Source organism: Coccinella septempunctata, chromosome 3 (genome assembly GCF_907165205.1).
Source record: "Coccinella septempunctata chromosome 3, icCocSept1.1, whole genome shotgun sequence".
Classification (NCBI taxonomy): domain Eukaryota; kingdom Metazoa; phylum Arthropoda; class Insecta; order Coleoptera; family Coccinellidae; genus Coccinella; species Coccinella septempunctata.
In genome coordinates, this window is record NC_058191.1 from 18,378,610 (window position 1) to 18,398,459 (window position 19,850).

Consider the following 19,850-nt stretch of genomic DNA (forward strand, 5'->3'; position numbering starts at 1 on the left):
GTTTTTCTACGATAATGTAAAAAACCCAAAAGAAGTTGATTAACGTGCGATAATTCCTCGTGTATACAGATTTTTTACACTAAACCAGTATGAACGAATTCAAAATTCCAAGCTCTTTCAACATCTGCAAAGATATACAGGAGGTCCAATATAAATTAAAAAAGTTGAAGGTATTTCCGGTGCAACCGTAAAACTTATACATCAGATGCATTTTGCGCCATTGCACTTACCTGCAAATTTCATAGATATTGTCCTTTTCGTTCAAAAAATATTTACTTGGTTCCATACTTTATCCCAACTCTGTATAAAATTACAATATCAGCACATTGGGTGACTGCTGACTACCTCTCTTCCATTGATATGTGGCCTAACTATCTTATTCTCAAATAATATATGATAAATGAGCTTTCAGTCATGACAAATCCCTTGAAACGACATCGTTATGGCAGCAAGTTAGGGGTGCTGACCCACCGCTTTCCACAAAAATGAGGTCCGACCATATTCTCAAGTTTTTGGTATTATAAACTAGTTCAGTAACAATTTTCAACTATTACAAAACACTTGTAGAGTATGTTGTAGTTTTACATACCTACATCAAAACGCAGTGTTGCACTACCTAACCTTGAGACTGGGTACTGACTAATGTAGAGGGTATACCTACGTTTTGGCATTTTCTGGTACTTCCAGACCAGATTGGTAAAAACTTTGAGAGGAATCCTGTGCTAGATTTTCGCGCGAAAAGTCCATAAGTGGAAACCGCTTTATGATATCTTCAGTTGTCTTTCGATTTCGAAAATTTGCAATAACTTCTTTATTTTTCAAAAGCGCAAATTAACTGTTTCCATAAGTTCCACTCAGAATTAATGTTCAATGTCTTCCATTCTGCTCTGGACATTTCAAAATTCGATCTTGTAACGATACTTACTTTCATAATAACGAGTGAAAAATTAAATAATTTTCGTCACTAGACGATTTTAAAGGAATCTCCGAGAGAAGCTTTCAAAGACTTTTTGGTACTTTTAATTTGAATTCATCGCAACAACCTATTTAAAATTAGAAAAAATATTGTGTGAAACACGTTGGGAAACACTATTTTTCGTATTTCGCGTTCTTTCGCTTTTTTAGCGCAGAAATACGATCATTACGAAAAATAATGCTTTTCCCAACTGGTTGCACCAATAACTATTCTTGATTCTACCCCATAGATAGAAATCAAGTGGAGTATGTTGGATTTATGGGTTCATTCATACAGCAGAACGTGAAGTGAAGTGCGTTTGATCCTGGTTCCCTTCCAATACAACAGATGAACTGCTAGTATCAGTTTACATCTGGTTTCGCGTTTGCTCGTCAGTTGCTGCTTTGTTTCATCTGATCCTAGGGATTCAAAAATACCATAGTACTGGATTACTGCTCAGCCGTCATAATGCCAGCTTGTTTGAGTTGTTCGAAAGCTATATAACAGGAATCTGGCTCCATTTCCTGCTCATCCTGTGGAAATCATTTTCACCTACAATGCGTCAAGTTCAAGCCTGAAGACAATAAGAAGGCCCTCGATGTGTTGGTACCAGGTGGTTTTGCACCTACTGCACCTCTTCCCGGAGAAATAAGCGGATTCCTCCATCCAACTTGTCAAGCTGCGATTCCAATAAACCATCCAAATCGAGTTCTGTTCCGAAGATGCACCACTCACGATGCGTGAGTTTAGACAAAATGAGATCGCTTCAATAAAAGATACCCAGCGTAATCTACAGATTGAAGTTTCTCGTTGCTCATCTTCAATTGCCGCGCACGACCAAGTACTAACCCAACATGAGCATAAACTGGAACGGCATGAGTCCGAATTATCTGATGTGATTACCAACCTCTCCGAGGTGAAAAAGGATATTTTAGAGCTGAGGGCAGATTCCCGTTCTTCTAACGAATGGAGCACTCCAGTGGACACAGCTGAGATTATGGAGCGGGTACGGAGATCAATCAAATCATAGATCATATTATTCTTCAGCAATCTCATCATGTCATCTCGATATCCCGGATTGACACTCTTGCTCCTCCCAAGAACCGTCCAATACTCGTGTCTTTCGGCAACCCTACTATCGTCAAAAAAGTATTGAGGAACAGAAAACATTTAAAGCGAGTAGACTCTTTTCGAGGAGTTTCTCTTTCAGACGACATGACTCCAAATCAGTCCAAACATCTTCGAGAGTTGTATGATAGTCTTAGGCAGCGGCAGCACCTAGGGGAGACTGATCTTACTATAAGATTCATCAGGGGTGTTCCAACGATAGTCTCCCAAACTGTTGATCATGATTCGGAAAACTAACAGGGCCTGTACATCAGTGGAACTTACTTTATGCAAATGCGCGTTTACTGAAGAACAAGATAAATCAGCTGGTGACACTCGCTGACCACTTCAGGCCTCACTTGATATGCGTCACGGATACTTGGTTTCATCCAGAGATACTGGACTCTTCTTTCAGTATCGGTGGTTAGGTTAGGTTAGGTTAGAATGAATGTAGTCAAAGTTTGACTACATTCATTGTAGTCAAAGTTTGACTACATTCATTGTAGTCAAAGTTTGACTACATTCATTGAGTAGCAATCTGAATATTCAGACAGAACAGTAACCAAAATTTCAAAAAATCCTAAATTTAATCTTACCAATTTAATTGAATTTATTCGGTCACAAACTTGAAACACCACGATAGCAGAGGTTTGTATAGGCAGAAATCTGTTATGATTTCAATTATTTATATTACTGCATCGAGGATAACATTCATTTATTAGATACTAGCTGACCCGGCAAACCTAGTTTTGCCATTTAAATTATTTCTAGGGTAGAAAATAATAACTAACTCATCGTGATTGCTCGATTGGTCGTAAGAAAAAGGAATGCCTTTTTTTCTGTTCTGTACAATTTTTTTGGGAATATTTTGTTATATAAACCTTGCCCTAACAATAATAAACACAACAAAAAAAGAATTGTCCAATTTGGTGCGATCGTTTGAACAATAAAGCATTTTGAAGTAAACCATAGATCCTCTTCTATTAATATAGATTTTAATTGTTCTGAAAACATAACATCTTTATGGAAAACCTTGCTGCTATACAGTCGCCTTTGATTTGATCAGACGTATGACATTAAATATTTCGAAATGATGTTTTTCAAGATATGAATGTGCAAATTTCATTGTTCATTCGAAATTTTGATATCTAGTAAACCTTTTCAGTGGTGAAATTACTTGAAATTATCACAGATTAATCCAATCTGCTCATACCTAGTGTTTCAAGTTTGTGACTCAAAAAATAAGGACCTGATGAGAGGTTGAAGATGCATTGAATCGGGAAAATTACTTAATAGAGAGATATGGAAGATATGGATGCATATCTATAGGAATTTTCATTCGTGGAGTTGGATTAAACTGTATTGAAAAATACCTCTTCACAGTGATTTTTTTTTTATTGAATTTATAGAGATTTACAATCTACTTTCAAAAGTATTAAGTAAATGTGTTGTATGTAGAGACTAAGAGAAAGTATTGAACATCAATTCATAATAAGATTATCCAGTTAGGTCGTTTGGCCAGGTTCTTCTCAACCTTCGTGAGTTGAACGGATCTTCTGTCAGTTGGTCGATCAGTTGGTTGGCATGTCCTTTTAACTTCTGATGATATTTTCTCGAGTAATTTTCTATTTCTGTGGTGACATATGGGACTCATGGATGGTGTGGTTGGAGACATACCAAGGGGCATTAACCAATGAATGTAGTATTTTAGATTGGAGTCTTTGGATGATTTGGCTTGATATTTGCCTTGTAAATAAGTAATTTATTTTGAAGATTCAATTTAGACTTCCTGTTTATAAGCCAATACATTTTTCGGATATTTAAATTTATTTCATTTTTCTTAGCATTGATCTGTTGTCTCCAGTTGAGGCGCTGGTCTAAATGTATGCCGAGATACTTTGCTTTGGTGTCGACTGGTATATCCTTTTCGAATATTTTGAGAGTTGGACATGTATTTCTTCTTGTTGTAAATGTTACTTGTACTGATTTAGCCTCATTGATGTTGTCGCCATTTTCGATGCCACTGTCCAAGGTTATCTAAGTGTTCTTGTAGATGTTTAGAAGTTGTTTCGGGGTCTTCATGAGATGCAAGTTAGGCTACATCGTCTGCAAAAGATGGTATGGTGGTGTTGTCGAGTGGTTCTCTGGGAAACCTAGTTGGTGGTCTGGTACTAGTTGGTGCATATCCATGTCATCTTTCAGCCTTTTAAGAAGCAGCTTCTCAAAGAGTTCACCCAGGATTGGGAGCAGACTTATGGGCCTATATGATTCCACGTTGTGTTTTGGTTTACCAGGTTTGGGTATCATTATAACCTCAGCATACTTCCATATGGTGGGGAAGTAGGATATGCTCATCATTCTATTGAATAGTATTGTGAGCAGTACGACAATTTTTCTGGGTAGTTTTTTCTGAGTTTCTGCCGTTATGAGGCCGTAGCCAGGAGCCTTTTTTTTTCTCAGTCTTCTAATCTCCTTGGCTTCTTCTTTTGGTGTAAAACCTTTAATTGGTAAGGACATCTGTCATGGAAAATCCAGAAAAGGTTCGATTTCTGCATCATTGATACCAGGATAGGGGTCATTTGGTGTGAAGACATGTGCAAGATGTTTGGCAAATGTATTGCATTTTTGCTCATCTGAGACAGGCCATTCTCCATTGGCCATTTTAATTGGAGATTTCCTCAAAGTGGGTCTTTGGAATTTCTTCGTGGCTTTCCAGATGATGTGCTCATTTTTGTCCTTTATATTTTCTATATAATGTTGGAATTGAGAATTTTTATATTGCTGCAGGGTTTCACGTAGTTTTCTGGTGAGTTAATTGAGTGTTGTCTTGTCTAGTGGATTCCGTGATCTTTGCCATTTCCCTCTTGCTCTTCGTTTTTCTACCAGCAGTTCCCGAATTTGAAGGGGTAATTTTGTTTGAATTTCTTTCGTCCTTGAGTGTGTTGGGATACTTTCCCATGCTGCTTTTTGAATCATCTCTGTTATGTTGTTTGCAGCCGTTTCTATGTCATCGGGCGTTTATAAGATTATATTCATAACTGCATCTTCCTTGAGTATTCGCTGGAACTTAACCCAATTGGTTTTATCCGTCGTGAGTGAAGATTTAATTTCATACGATTTGGGTATTGTGTGAAGGGTTATTAAAACTGGTGAGTGGTCAGATGAAAGGTCTGGAACATAGGATTTCGCATGTATGTGGCTATTGCTAATTCCATTCGTGACGAAAAAGTCCAAGACATCAGGAATCTTGTTTCTGTCTGTTGGCCAGTAGGTCGGTGAACCTGGTGACACTACGTCAAAATTTTTGTTTGTTATCACTTGCATTAGATTACGACCTTTGGGAGTTATTAGTCCTGATGCCCAATGGGTGTGCTTTTCATTCCAGTCACCTCCTATTATAAAGCGTTGTTGAAAAGTTTGAAAAAACGACTCATATTGATTGGGGGAAATATTGTGCCGGGGTGGTGAGTATATTGCTGATACATCGAAACTCCATAATTCTGTGTACATTCTGATGTTCGTTGCTTGTATTTCGTGACTGACGTATTGTGGTAGTGGATCATGTTTCAAGCTTCTTCGGATTAGAATAGTTGCACCACCGTGAGCGGTACCATCAAGGTGTTCAGTGGAGTAGGTGAGGTATTATGGGATCTGAAACACTGTTTTGTCGGTGGAATGGGTTTCTGATATCAGCATCACATCGACTCGAGAATATTTCCAATTCATGTTTGCGGTTTGGAAGCCCATTTGCGTTCGATGTAGCTATACGTATAAACTTAGCCATTTTTAACAATTGTTGCAAGTAGATTCAGTATGATCTGGTTCTGGTTGATAAGTTGTGCCATCACGGATTTGAGATCTGATAGGAAAGTAGACATCATCGTTTCTAAACAATTTGGATTTTGACTTTGAGTAGGTAGTTTTTGTTGTTTCTGTTGGTTTCTCGTTGCTTCTGCATAGGATATCTCCTGGTATCTTCTGGTTGTATCTTGGGTTTGGGGTATGTAGATACCATTTGTAGGTTCGGATGTATTCTGTTGTCTATCACTCCTTCGAATAGTTTGATTCTTGGTTCGTATAATCTGTTTGTAGACTTGACAACCTTTGTAGTTTTCTGGGTGATTCCCTTCACATAAGGCACAAGTGGCTGGTGTTGTTTTTGGTTTTGAGCATGTTTTTGAATCGTGTTATTTGTCACATTTAACGCACATAAATGGGCTGTTGCAATAGGTTTTTGTGTGGCCGTATTCCTGACATCTAGTGCATTGTATGATTCCTCGTTTTTTTCTTGGTGGCTCTATTGTTATTTTTCTATTTGAGAGTAATTCTATCTTATAAATATCTTTGTTGTTTTCTATGGGCCCCAAGTCTACATAGAATAGAGAGAGGGGATTTTTTGTCGTACGATCTCTTATGTTGATTATGTTTCTCACTATATGGCTTGATTTTTCAATCTCCATTCTAATCTCATCAATAGGAACGCTGTAGTGAAGATGTCTGATGACCACTCGATAGGCTCTGTCTTGTTTTAATTGGTATGTGTGAAATATTATATTTTCATCCCGAAGGAATTTTACCAAACTTCTGTATGCGTCAGGGTTTGTTAAGTTCACCTTGACGTTGTTGTCCGCTAGTGTTTTCGTATAGAACTGTTCGTTAGCTATCACTGATGTTAATTTTCTATTCATTTATGAGTAGTTTGTTACACCGTGTATGAAAATTGGTGGAGGTCTTGGAATTCTTTGTATTGTTTGGGATGTATCATCTTCATTTGATTCTTCAGATAGGAATGAAAATCTGTTTTGTGTGCTTATTGATGAATTCCCAATAATTTCAGGGAAAAGAGATGAAAATTTCCTTTTTTTGACTGTCTGCCATGAAACATTATTATCTGATGATGGGTTCATGATTTTTAGTAGTTGTCCAAAGGACAACTAATATTAGTTGTCACAAAATTTGTTTTATTTTGATAAATCGGAAAACGAAAATATGTGTTTATTTTTACGTACGTTTGAAGCAGATTACTGTTCGCAGAGATAAGGTGTCTCGTATTCTTAAGGCGAATCGGCCACCGAATGCTAAATCACGAGCTACGTCACTCGATTCGTAGCTTGTCAATTATATTAGTACTGAAAATGCTCAGCTTCCCGCAACTTCGCATTCGGTGGCCGATCCGCCTTACACACGTGTTCTCTCCAGCACAGCTGTCGCACGACTTCTTCACAGTGATGCTTTCATAAGTTTGAAATTTATGGATATGGACCTATAAGTGGCCACTATAGTTACCAAGAAAAAAATGGAATATCGGCTCCTGTTGACTTTAGCGCCCACCTTGAATTTTTGTCTTTGATGTTTTCATCAATTTCAATGAATTCATATCATCTGGAGGATATGTAGAGATAACGTAGAATTATTTGTATACTGCTTTACTTCCATCAAGCCATAAGCCAATGTCCAATCTGTATGTTCCTACTTTTATGAATCTTGATAAAAAAAGGTCGAATTGAACCTTTTTATTTCCTATTGAAAACAAGTTAAATAGTTCATAATCATCAATATGGGATTGAAATAATTACTCAGGATTAAACACTAGGATGGAAATTTCTATTTTCATTCGACTCTTTTACCTTTGGTTATTAGATTATTCTTGAGGAACTCATTTCGTCTCTTCTGCTACTATTCTTTAAAAAAAAATTCGATTCAATGTCAATTAAGAGGCCCCTGTTCCAAAACATAACCTATTTTTGTCAAAATAAATTGGAAAAATAGAAGTGCGTAAGGCAAGAAAACAACGTTAATTACGATAACGTGCTACGTTATCCACCCGTAAATTACGGGATGCGTTAACGTTAATACCGCCCGTTATTCTGAAAATGGAAATACGCATGCGTCGTAACGTTAATAGCGCTTGACGTTATTACCGCATGAGGTTACAGATGCTCCCATATCTCTCTAATACCGAATAAAATTGTGTGTAATAAAATTTTGGTTACTGTGTTGTCTGAAAATTCAGATTTGACAAGGTTTATAGAGAATTGAAATCGCAAGCGGATTGCCTTCGTTTTTTTTTGTTCTCTTTTCGTATATCATATCAAATATGTATAAGGAACTTTAATTAACTGTAAAATGGGTATATTTTGATCAGTTTCCATCTTCAAATCCGAACAACATTTTTTTCTTCACGAATAAAGATATTATTAAAGCACCCTATTAATCTGTTGTACCCTTCAAACATGTTATACAAATATGAGATCAGAAAAATCGATGGTTTTCTGCAAAAAAAAAATTAAAACTGAATGATCAAATATATACTTATTTTGGGCATACTTTGATCGTGCTTGTGTTTTATAAGGAATACGAAAGAAACCCCATTATAGCGAACAATGTAGTGAAACTAATTAACTGATTTGAATATACAGGGTCTTTCACGAGGAACCTCACCCATATTTATACGGGAAACTACTGAACGTATTTTCATGAAATTCAGCACTTATAAGTATTTCACGATGCTGATGAAATCTAAAATATTTTCAAGGCATGCGCACCTCCGGTTTTTCCGGAAATGACGTCAACTTCCGTTTTTCGAATTAGAACACAATTTTTTTATTCCAGAAATAGATTCCTTAGAAAATTTCAAGTTTTTTTGATGTAACATTTTTCAGTTTTGGTTGAAAAATTCTCTCTGAGCGGGAAAATTCGAAAAAAAAATCGAAAATTCAGCTCCGCTGAAACAAGAATAACTTCGAGGTTTTTGGATGGAAAATTTTCATTTTTGAGATTTTTCAAGATGTAAGATTGATGTATCCACTTTGAAAATCGAAATCGCGATTCATGATACAGGGGGTGATAAAATCGCTTTCAAAGTTAGGGATGACAAAATCGTGAGAAATCAATTTTTTCAAATTAGAACCCCATTTTTTTATGGCAGATATTGAATCTTCGTTGAAAAATAATGTGAGTGTATGCATCACACCCTAGCCCTAAAGTGGATATTTTCTGAGTTATTCACAAAAAACTGTTTTTCGTCTTGAATTTTCAGCTATTTCTATTCCCTTCACGCCAAAAAGATGAAATTTTCAGGAACTGTTACTGAAACCATGTTTTAGATTTTACTACCCTAATATGCAAGAGAAAAAAGTTACAGGTTGTTCCTAAATAGATGGCGAATTTTGATTCGAATTTGTATCGGAAACCTCTTTATTTCAACTAATCGGCCATCGGTTTTCTCTCCAATGATAAATAAATAATTCCTTATGAACCATATGCAAAAACTTACCATGTTTTACATTCTTTTTTTTTTTTAATGATAGATATCATTAATTACATCTGCCAAATTCCTCTTTATTCAGTAGCATTTTGTGTTTACTATTAATTTGGTGATAATTCGTATTAAGTTATAAAATCGATCACTATGCCTAATTTTACCAATGAAGATTATTTAAATCTCATTCTACTTCATGGAGAATGTAATAAAGTTGTAGATAGAACGATTCGACTCTTCATTGAGAGGTTTCCTGACCGACCCAGACCAACGAGGGATACCATTAACAGAACCATGACAAATTTGAGAAATTTCGGATCTTTCGTTAAGAAAACTATACACAGAGAAAGAAGTGTAGTAGAAGATGAGAACAACGAAATTACAGTTCTTGCATATTTTCGTGTGAATCCTCAAAATTCTCTCAAAGATGCCGAGATTGATCTGGGATTATCTCAATCGAGTGTTCGGAGAATATTAAAAAAACATAAAATGCACCCATATAAATTCAATAGGGTACAGCATTTGAAGGAAACTGATTTCGTCAGGAGAACAGAGTTTTGCGAAGCTATGATGATTCGATTTCAAGAAAATGAAAACTTTTTGGACTGTATAATTTGGACAGATGAATCTAAATTCACAAAGAATGGTTCTTTCAATAGGCATAACAGTCATTATTGGGATGAAGAGAACAACCACTACTTCAGACAATGGAACTTTCAAGAGACCTGGAGTTTCAATGTTTTTTGCGCCATCAAAAATAATGCAATTCTCGATGTTCACATTTATGATGGGACTTTAACTGGTAAGATAGAACACTACACATGTTTGCATTATTTAAAGAATGTTCTCCCTTAGGAGATAGATATTCTGACATACTGACTCAAATAATTGAGCCGCTAGTACAGAACCATAATGACTTATGGTATCAACAAGATGGCGCGCCTCCACACAATTCACTCAATGTGTCAAATATCCTCTACAGGCTATTTGAAGATCGATGGTTGGCAAACAATGGTCCACATCTTTGGCCACCACGTTCTCCGGATTTAACTCCTTTAGACTATTATGTTTGGGGTAGGATAAAAAATATTGTCTACTCAACTCCCCTGACTGATAAAGAGGACTGCATAGAACGAGTCAGAAATGCGTTCAGGTTTGTTTAGATTTTTAGATTCATAGTTTTGAAACTCAATTTGGTTTTTAAACACTTTTGCAGATCTCTTCCTCCCGATGAAATAAGAAGAGCAACGCACGAAGCATTCCTGAGACGTATAAATAAATGTCTAGAAATTAACGGTCAAAAGTTTGAGCATCTTCTCTAGTTATAAATGCGAGAGTTTGCCATGGTTCTCCTAATAGTAACTTGAAGTCGGTTTCAAGAAGGGTTGAAAAATCTACAGCATGGTTCAAATAACAGTTCCTGAAAATTTCATCTTTTTGGCGTGAAGGGAAAAGAAATAGCTGAAAATTCAAGACGAAAAACAGTTTTTTGTGAATAACTCAGAAAATATCCATTTTAGGGCAAGGGTGTGATGCATACACTCACATTATTTTTTAACGTAGATTCAATATCTGCCATAAAAAAATGGGGTTCTTATTTGAAAAAATTGATTATTCACGATTTTGTCATCCCTAACTTTGAAAGCGATTTTTTCACCCCCTGTATCATGAATCGCGATTTCGATTTTCAAAGTGGATACATCAATCTTACATCTTGAAAAATCCCAAAAATGAAAATTTTCCATCCAAAAACCTCGAAGTTATTATTGTTTCAGCGGAGCTCTTTTTTCGATTTTTTTTTCGAATTTTCCCGCTCAGAGAGAATTTTCCAACCAAAACTGAAAAATGTTACATCAAAATAACTTGAAATTTTCTAAGGAATCTATTTCTGCGATAAAAAAATGGTGTTCTAATTTGAAAAACGGAAGTTGACGTCATTTCCGGAAAAACTGGAGGTGCGCATGCCTTTAAAATATTTTAGATTTCATCAGCATCGTGAAATACTTATAAGTGCTAAATTTCATGAAAATACGTTCAGTAGTTTTCCGTATAAATATGGGTGAGGTTCCTAGTGAAAGACCCTGTATACTAATAGAACTACCAAATACACCTACCAAAAACAAATTCAAGTAAAGCCATAATCTTAGTTCAAAAACTCACTGGATGTGAAGTTTTTTAGTCAAGATATATTCGACAAATGGGCGAGAGTAGAAACAACTCATTTCATCGCACACGCGTGCTTCCTCATCGCCTGAATCGGCCTAACCGTCTAATCACGCGATCAGTGCTACCGACTAATAACAGCCGTTTTCACTATCACTATAGCTGTATTCGGGTTCGGCTTCCGGACGGTCCGAGAATGGTTCTAGAACTGCGCAGAGGATTTAATACTAGGGCGCAACAGTTTTGCGCAGTCCTAGAACAATTCTCGGACTGGCAGAAAGCCGAACCCGAATACAGCCTATATTGTTTCACTTACTGACGATTGAAAACCATTTCAAAATATATTTACAGATAGATCATAGAAATGAAATCAGATAATTTTTCTATTTTCAGTAACTGAAACAATAGATACATAGGTTCATTGAAAACGGCCGTAAGCTGATTGTTTCGCGCGTACACAAAAAATGTCGGTTTCAGAATTAGTGCTTCCAACTTTTCTCTAACTTCACACTTGATATAGCATCCATTTTAACGGCACTAATATGCACTAAATATTGCAACAAAAATTTTCACCAAATTCCAATATGTTGGTGCTGAGCGTGAAGTGAGCACCAAAGGAAATAATCCGTGATATTATGAAAATCGTTAATTTTTTTCGATTGGTTCCGAAAGCACTAATAGTCTCTAACTAAGCACCAAGTAAATACTAGTGTACTAATTTCATGGTGATTTGAAAATGTTGGTGCTGAGCGTGAAGTCAGCACCAAGAACTTGAAGTATCAATTTCTCAAAAACTACAATGGTGCTGTCAAATATTTATACGGCACTAATAGGCACTAATTAGGCACTAAATATTTGACATAGTTTCAGAATTAGTGCTTTCAACTTTTTGCTAACTTCACGGACTACAAATAGCGTATGTTCCGCAGATCAAAGAATTTACAAGGAGTCATTTCTGTAGTTAAAGCTTGAAATCCTAAACAAATTTTTCAATTCCCAAAAATATGCGCATGTGATGACCTGTATATTTCATGTCTTCTATGCAATATTGAAAATATGAAGTAGGTATCATGAAGATGATTTGCTAATGTTTTAACGCTAAAATTTTAGGTGTTCGACCCTACAAGTGCAGCCTATGTGAAAAATCATTCACTCAGAGATGTTCACTAGAATCCCACTGTCTCAAAGTTCATGGTGTACAACATCAGTATGCATACAAAGAACGAAGAACCAAAGTATACGTTTGTGAAGAATGCGGCCACACTACCAGTGAACCAGAAGTCCATTACATCCACTTGAAAGAAAAACATCCATATAGTCCAGCCCTTCTCAAATTCTATGATAAGAGACACTTCAAATTTACGAATTCGAATTTTGCTAACATGCTCCTACAAGTGCGTACATAAATATTCATAAAGACGACACCTTCTGAAGAAATTGAACATCTTTCTTAGGTTCATGATAAAACGTTTAAGTTTTTCAAAACATATTTTGATCGCCTTCAACACGTTCCTTTTGCAAGTCCGCGGGCAGTGCACTTATTGTGTTCAGTGACATGACCCTCGATGTCAAAAAGAACGCAAAAGAGTAAACACCGATTTGCTTATGAAATGCAGCCCATGGAGAGTAGAGAGAAGGAGAACGAACGCCGTACCAAAAATATGTCTCCAAGAACGCGGGAAATAAGAGTCGTTGCGAAGGCTAAGTGAATCGATAAAAGGTGGGGATTTTAGCGTCAATTTGAAATGAAGTGCTATCGTTGTATTTCAGGTTATGTGTCACCATAGTTGGTTCTGAAGATTTTTCAGACACTTTTCTTCAAATCTATAATAAATATTACTTTTCTGATTTATATGAAATAAAATACAATTCACCAGATTCACCTTAAAATAATAATATAATAATAAAGGGGACTAAGCAACCAGCTCTATTCATTCATAATAAATGATGAAATAAATGAAATTCAAAAGAAAACACTGATCAAAAAAAGGATTACCTACGTATGTTTATCATTGTTTATTGAAAACAGGATATAGATGTAATCGTTCAACACGTCACTACATGCGCAGTGAGGAGTATCAAAAATTGAAAATAATAATATTCTAATCGAAGGAAGGCAGTTCACTGAGCCAACTTCAAATAGTTTGAATCTAAATTTCGTTCCCCCGTTATCGCCAGCGCGGCTATTGGAAAAAACATGAACTACCTATTGGTAGATATTTTAGAGGAAAAATAGTCTGTGGTCTGAAAGCAGCGATCGTTCTCCTTGTCTCTACTCTGCAAAATAAACGAGATGAAAATATTTCAAGTAGGTAATGGCCCATAAAAAACAATCATGCATCTACCAACAATATTATTACTTCTTATTCTTCATTACTTTCCCAACGGAACAAATTGAAATGGTAAAAAGAGCTGAAGGAAATCTTCCCTTTTATATGCATTGCTCATTTTTTCATATTGGAAATTAACTTTATACGAGAAGTGACAAATTTAGGGGAAGTAGATAACTTGTTATGTTTTTAGTTAATGAAATTACCGTATGTAACTTTCGTTCTGTGGTATAAGATCAGATATGAAAGAAAAACAACGTATTTATGATGAGAATTTTTATTTCCAGGTGTAGGAGCAGCGTTCTTAAAGTGAAAAATAACACCTCCCTCGAACAAAATATCGGGTAATTTGTGCAATCAGGTGTATGGATTTGGGGTTAGATTAAGAAACTAGAATAGTGGTTTTGTTTTATGGTCAGAAACGTGGCTAAATTTAGAAGAAGAATCAAATTATGTTATTAAAAAACATAGTATCCACGGATTCTCTTGTTGTCAATAGATTGGATTTGAATATTTTATAGTAAATGTTTTAACTACATATATGATAAAATATTGCATATTCAAAAGTTGTATAGATTAGGATAAATTTTTCTGAACTTTGGCCCGTTTCTAAATCTGAGGTTTCATAGATAGCCTATAACGCCTTTGGTGCTGCAGAATATCTTAAAGTATGTTGTGATTAATCGTTGTTTAGTTTTCACATAAAAGCAGACAAATTTCCTGCTATATATATTTTACTCCAATCCTTTTATACTTTGTTAACTGAGGTAATTGTTTATAAATGAACAATGAATGTTGTTAGTGTTTTTGTACATAGAAAGTTTTTAGGCATTTTCTACTATAAGTACCTTGATCTTATTTGATGATTTTAGGAAAACTTGAACTTAATAACTTCTTGATCAGTGCTCAATACTGAATTCACATTTCTATATTATTTCACTTCAATTAGTGCCTATTCGAGAACAAATTCATAATTTCTCTGAATGAACTGAAAACAAAATTCAGTGCTTTTTGTGAACAAATTAGCTTTAATTACGGATTCTATCAATTCAAGATTTGATGTAGGTATGTAATAACTAATGTATTTATATTATCACAATCATGTAGAAAAGTGTGCTCTTCCTAATATTTTTATACAATTAAATTATTTACTATTGAACAACTGACTATATTTATTAGTATTTCCTTCTTTTAACAAATTGAAATTTCTAATAATGAATTTTTGTTCTGTAGAACAAAAATTTCCTGAATCTCATTCATTTGGTAATTGAAAGTAGAAGATTGTTGTAATAAATGAACTAATGTATTGACAATCTATGGAGAGGCCACCCTTCGGAATATGAAGGGAATAATTTATAGTTTGTAGTTTGGTAAGGGGGTTACATTTCACCGCGACCTTAAGGTCTATTATGCCCCCCTATCATAGCTGTTCTCACAACCGCCTTCTATAGCTCGCCCTTCAGCTCCAGAGTACCAATTAACTCCAGTGTCTAAGAGTGCTTCAAGGAAGTTAATAAATATAAGTGCCCATTTCTTCTATAATTTTCTGGCCCAAGATAGTCCTTGCTCAGGCTTACAGTGGCAAGGCATTTTGTAACCAGGTGAACAGAAGTTTCCGCCTCTTCTCCACAAAATCTACCTTCGTCAGTTTCTGATGAGCCCATTCCCGTCATATGTTTTCTAAGGCGACAATGTCCTATGAGAAAGTCGGTGAGAAGATGAAACTAATTGTTACTCGGGTGCAAATACTTCCTGGATCTTGTAGTTTTAAAATTCTGGAAGAATTTTTTGGAATAATCCATTCCTTGAAGGTTCCTCCAGAGTGTTTCTCTTCTGGTTTCTTCCTTCTTCAGAAACTCTTTTCTATAGGTGCATTTTCCTATACCACAGTAAGACTCTGGGCCAGTAAGTGGCGTTTGTGATCCCTATCTGGCGAGTGTGTTGACTTCCTCGTTTTCTTTGGTCCACAGTGACCTAGAACCCAAACTAAAGAGACCTTGTTGTTCTTGCCCATTCATTGGGTTCACTTCGGCACTCCCATATCAGCTTTGAGTGAATAACATAGGATTTCAGTGCCCTGATAGCGGCTTGACTATCATAATGGATCACTATGTCACTTTCTTGATAGTTTATTTTCAGGTTTATGTTCACGCATCTTTCTATTGCAAATATTTCTGCCTGAAAAACACTCGAGCCGAAGCTCAACAATAGTGTACACTTGTTGCCCTGTCGTGGTTTTTGCACAGTTAGTATACCATTTTATAGTGTTAAGATAAGATAAGATATTTCTTTATTTCAGATAAATTCGAATTGCATGAAGAACTATTGTACATCAAACTCCAATGAAATGACGTCACAAAAATTTTAGCTCACTCAGTAGCTTCAAAATAGTTCCTGAGGTTGTATAGTATTACGTGCAAATTTTGATTGTATGACTATTTTTACTGAAACTGTAACATATATTTAATGGATCGGGCTCGCGAACTTGCTCAAGTGAAGAAGGGGTGAGTTCCTTGAAAAATATGGGGCGCCAGATAGTTTAAAACTAACTTTTGAATTCGTTACTTTCACTATTGATTCCAAAACTACCAAGGTTTATGATAGGAAAAATGATATTCATCAAGAAACAATCCTAGAATTAAGTTCGGGGATGTTCAAAAGTGGTTGTTGTTGTTCCTGCAGTTGCACACACCAAACGGCCAAATACACTGCGCAAAAAAATTAACGCACATTCTGAAAATCTCAATTTTAATGAAAGTTAACTATACATTGACTTTTTAACTTATTTTTCATGTTCTCTCGGGAAGGTTTTGAACGAAACAAGGCACATTAAATGGAAGAAAAATTCAGGATTTCACCGAATCTTGCCTGAAAGAAGATAAATGAACAATTTTCAAAATACTGAAATGCTGATAAGTGATTTAATACTTGGTATTTCCACCCCTTGCCTTAATTACAGCTCGGCAACGACGGTTCATACTTAAAATGAGTGAGCTTAAAATGTTCTGATCTAATCCTACCCAGATTTCTCAGAGTTGGATTCCTAAGTCATTAAGAGTAGCTGGATGATTTTCTGAACTTCTCAGCCTTCTATTGAGGTTGTCCCAAACCTGTTCAATCGGATGGAGATCTGGACTTCTTGCTGGCCATTCCATTCGAGAGACTTCAACCTCTTCAAGGTACTCCTGAACGATGCGCGCACGATGGGGTCTGGCATTATCGTCTATAAAAATGAAATTTTCACCAATGTATGGGGCAAACGGCACTACATGCTCTTCAAGAATGTTCCTTATATACTTATCAGCATTCATAGCTCCATTATCAACGACCACTAGGTTTGTGCGAGCAGTCAAAGATATTCCACCCCATACCATAATCGATCCTCCCCCGAAACCAGTAGTATTCAGGTAATTGCACTGAGCATATCATTCATGAGGACGTCTGTATACAAGGGAACGTCGATCACAATGGTAGAGGCAGAATCTAGACTCATCTGTGAAGAGAACTCTTTCCCAATCGGCCTCTTCCCAATGGATATGCTCTCTCGCAAAATCCAAACGCGCCCTTCGATGGGCTGGGGTAAGAGCTGGGCCTCTTGCCGCGACACGAGGCCTTAAATCATATTCTCTGAGGCGATTTCTTCTTGTCTGAGTGCTAATTTGCACCTCATGAGTTTGCTCAAGCTGAATTTGAAGGAGGCGAGCGGTTGCAAACCGTTGTCTCAACGAAGAAACTCTCGAGTAACGTTCTTGAATGCCAGTTGTTATCCTTGGTCTACCCTGTCCTGGTCTTCGGACATTCATACCTGTCTCTCTGAATCGCTGCAACATTCTGGACACACTTGTATGGGAAACTCCAAACCTTTCTGCAATTCTTGTGTATGTCCACCCTTCTTCTCGCAAAACTACCGCTTGGGCACATTCCTCTTGGGTCAAATTGCATGTTTCGCGTTGCATAGCGATCGAGTGTAGAAAATCAAACGAAAGAAAAACTATTGATCACTAGAATTGATCGAGAACAACTGATTTTAGAATGGAGCCAATACATTCGAAATCTGATAATATCATCTTTTTTTATTCCTGCTGCAAAAAACATCTGTATTGAAGAAAACTGTTGAAAGTGGATATGCATGCATAATTCTGATAAAAATAAATCCAATCGTGAAAGTATATATTTTGAAAAAGCCTCGGATGGTGGTCGGCTTTTCTCGAATGTTCTTCCGTAGTGAATCTTAAATCCCGTATGAAACGGATATTCTGTCTGATTTCCAAAAATCCAAAGTCCAATAAATCAAAAGAATTCGATGACTTTAACAATCCAAAATATCCGAAAATAACGTGTGAATATTATTTCACAAATTTAGAACGTCGAATTTCAAATACTTTATTCAGAAGAAAACGTGAATCGTAATGGAATTTTCTCGATCTCATATGGCGCTGGGAATTAAGGACCACTTTTTTCGCGAAGATAACCGATGTTTTATTGATTGCCCAACTTCCATAATTTTAGGAGTATTCAATTATTTCGAAAAACCAAAATTATTTTACGTTACAAATCCTCCCCTCACTAGAAAAAAGAATTATGTTAAGTCAATTTTTTCTTCATTCGCAATTATATAACTTACACCACAACTAATTCAATTCAAATGAATAAGAATGAATGCATAAAATGTTCGAATTCACAAAAAAAGAATTTCAAGAAAGTGAAGGAGCATTCGGTTACTGAAGGCCACTTCTCTAAAAACAGAAGTGGGAGGATATTACCTCGACGATAGATATCATCGCCCAACCGAAGCCCAAGACATGCCCATTTGACTCTAAATGGATAGATATACAGGGTGTTTCATGAGTCGTTGGCCATAGCCCAATGGTGAATGCAGGTCATCCAGGCCTTTCAGAAAACTTGCTTATTTTGTATCCTAAGGCAATTAGTTTCGGAGATACGGGGTGATTCATGAATATTGACCTAAATTTGCGATAGCCATAGCTCTGTAGTGGAAGGTCCGATGTCGATCAAATTTTATGGGTTGGTTCATTTCAGAAAGCTCTTTCAAACGGTCCTGAAATATCAGTATTTTCAGGGCGGAACTCAGAATATCATGATTTTTCATTCAAGCCCCAAAATCTATATTTTTTACATCCCTTACAGAAATTTCGTTATTGCCATGAGAAACTACGTAGTTTATTCTAAGGAAATCAATTTTCACTTTGCATAGCACACTTGTCACAAGGGAATAGGAACCGGACGAAATCATATTTTATGGCATTTTTTCGAAATGCGGTCCTGTTTTTATTCCTCGGGTGATAATATTCATGATCCTCTGCCGAGTTTCTGAATTGTTTTGAATTCTGTTCAATTCTTCTTCATTTTAAACTCTCAGCACATACTGAGTGTTCGTAAAAAAGTTTTTAATAGTAGGTATGCAAAGTCGAGCTGTGAATTCCTTTGAAATTACATATTGAATTTAAATACAAATGATGTAAACTCTCTTGGAAAATGTAATCCGTAAATTTATTTGCTTCATAACAAACATAACTATTAAAATATATTCTTCCGAAAAACCTTAATCTTTCTATTACCTTTCATAAAACAACAACGAAGGAACCGGATGAATTCATGTTGTTGACGAAATGCGGTCCTGTTTTTATTCCTTTGGTGATATTATTCATTGTCTTCGGGCAAGAATTTAAATTTTTTAAAATTCTGTCCAACTCTTTTTCATTTTAAACCATTAGTTTCCACTGAGTGTGCGTGCAAAGGTGACTGACAATTCTGACTTCACGGGAGCATTTGCGGCAGAGGATAGAAAAAGCCTGTGTAGAAACAAAATCCCGATATGATAAGAAGGGCAATAAATAATCTGATTTTTAAGCTCTAGGAAATGCGTCGAGAGGAAGGAACTCCATTTCGAACATCTCTTATGATAGGTACTACATTTTCATTGTTGAAGAATAAATTTCACTCATACTCGTGCTGCAAGGTGTTAAACTCGGGCTCATGTTCATTGATACTTTTCAAGTGTTTATGTTGAGTG

General features: G+C 36.1%; 1 protein-coding gene across 5 annotated transcripts in view; it reads left to right on the plus strand.

Moving 5' to 3' along the window:
- The window catches only part of LOC123309259 (transcriptional regulator ovo-like), a 68,643-nt gene extending 53,668 nt beyond the window's left edge, over positions 1–14,975 (plus strand). For 2 of the 5 annotated variants that reach the window (XM_044892275.1, XM_044892278.1), the window contains exon 4: positions 12,597–13,394. In XM_044892275.1, the coding sequence (XP_044748210.1) occupies positions 12,597–12,892 (296 nt within the window). In that variant the 3' untranslated portion in view covers positions 12,893–13,394. Of the gene's footprint in view, positions 1–12,596; positions 13,396–14,103 lie in introns of those variants that run through there. The other 3 variants (XM_044892276.1, XM_044892279.1, XM_044892277.1) reach the window with 3 other exon arrangements.
- The last annotated feature ends 4,875 nt before the right edge of the window (positions 14,976–19,850 follow it).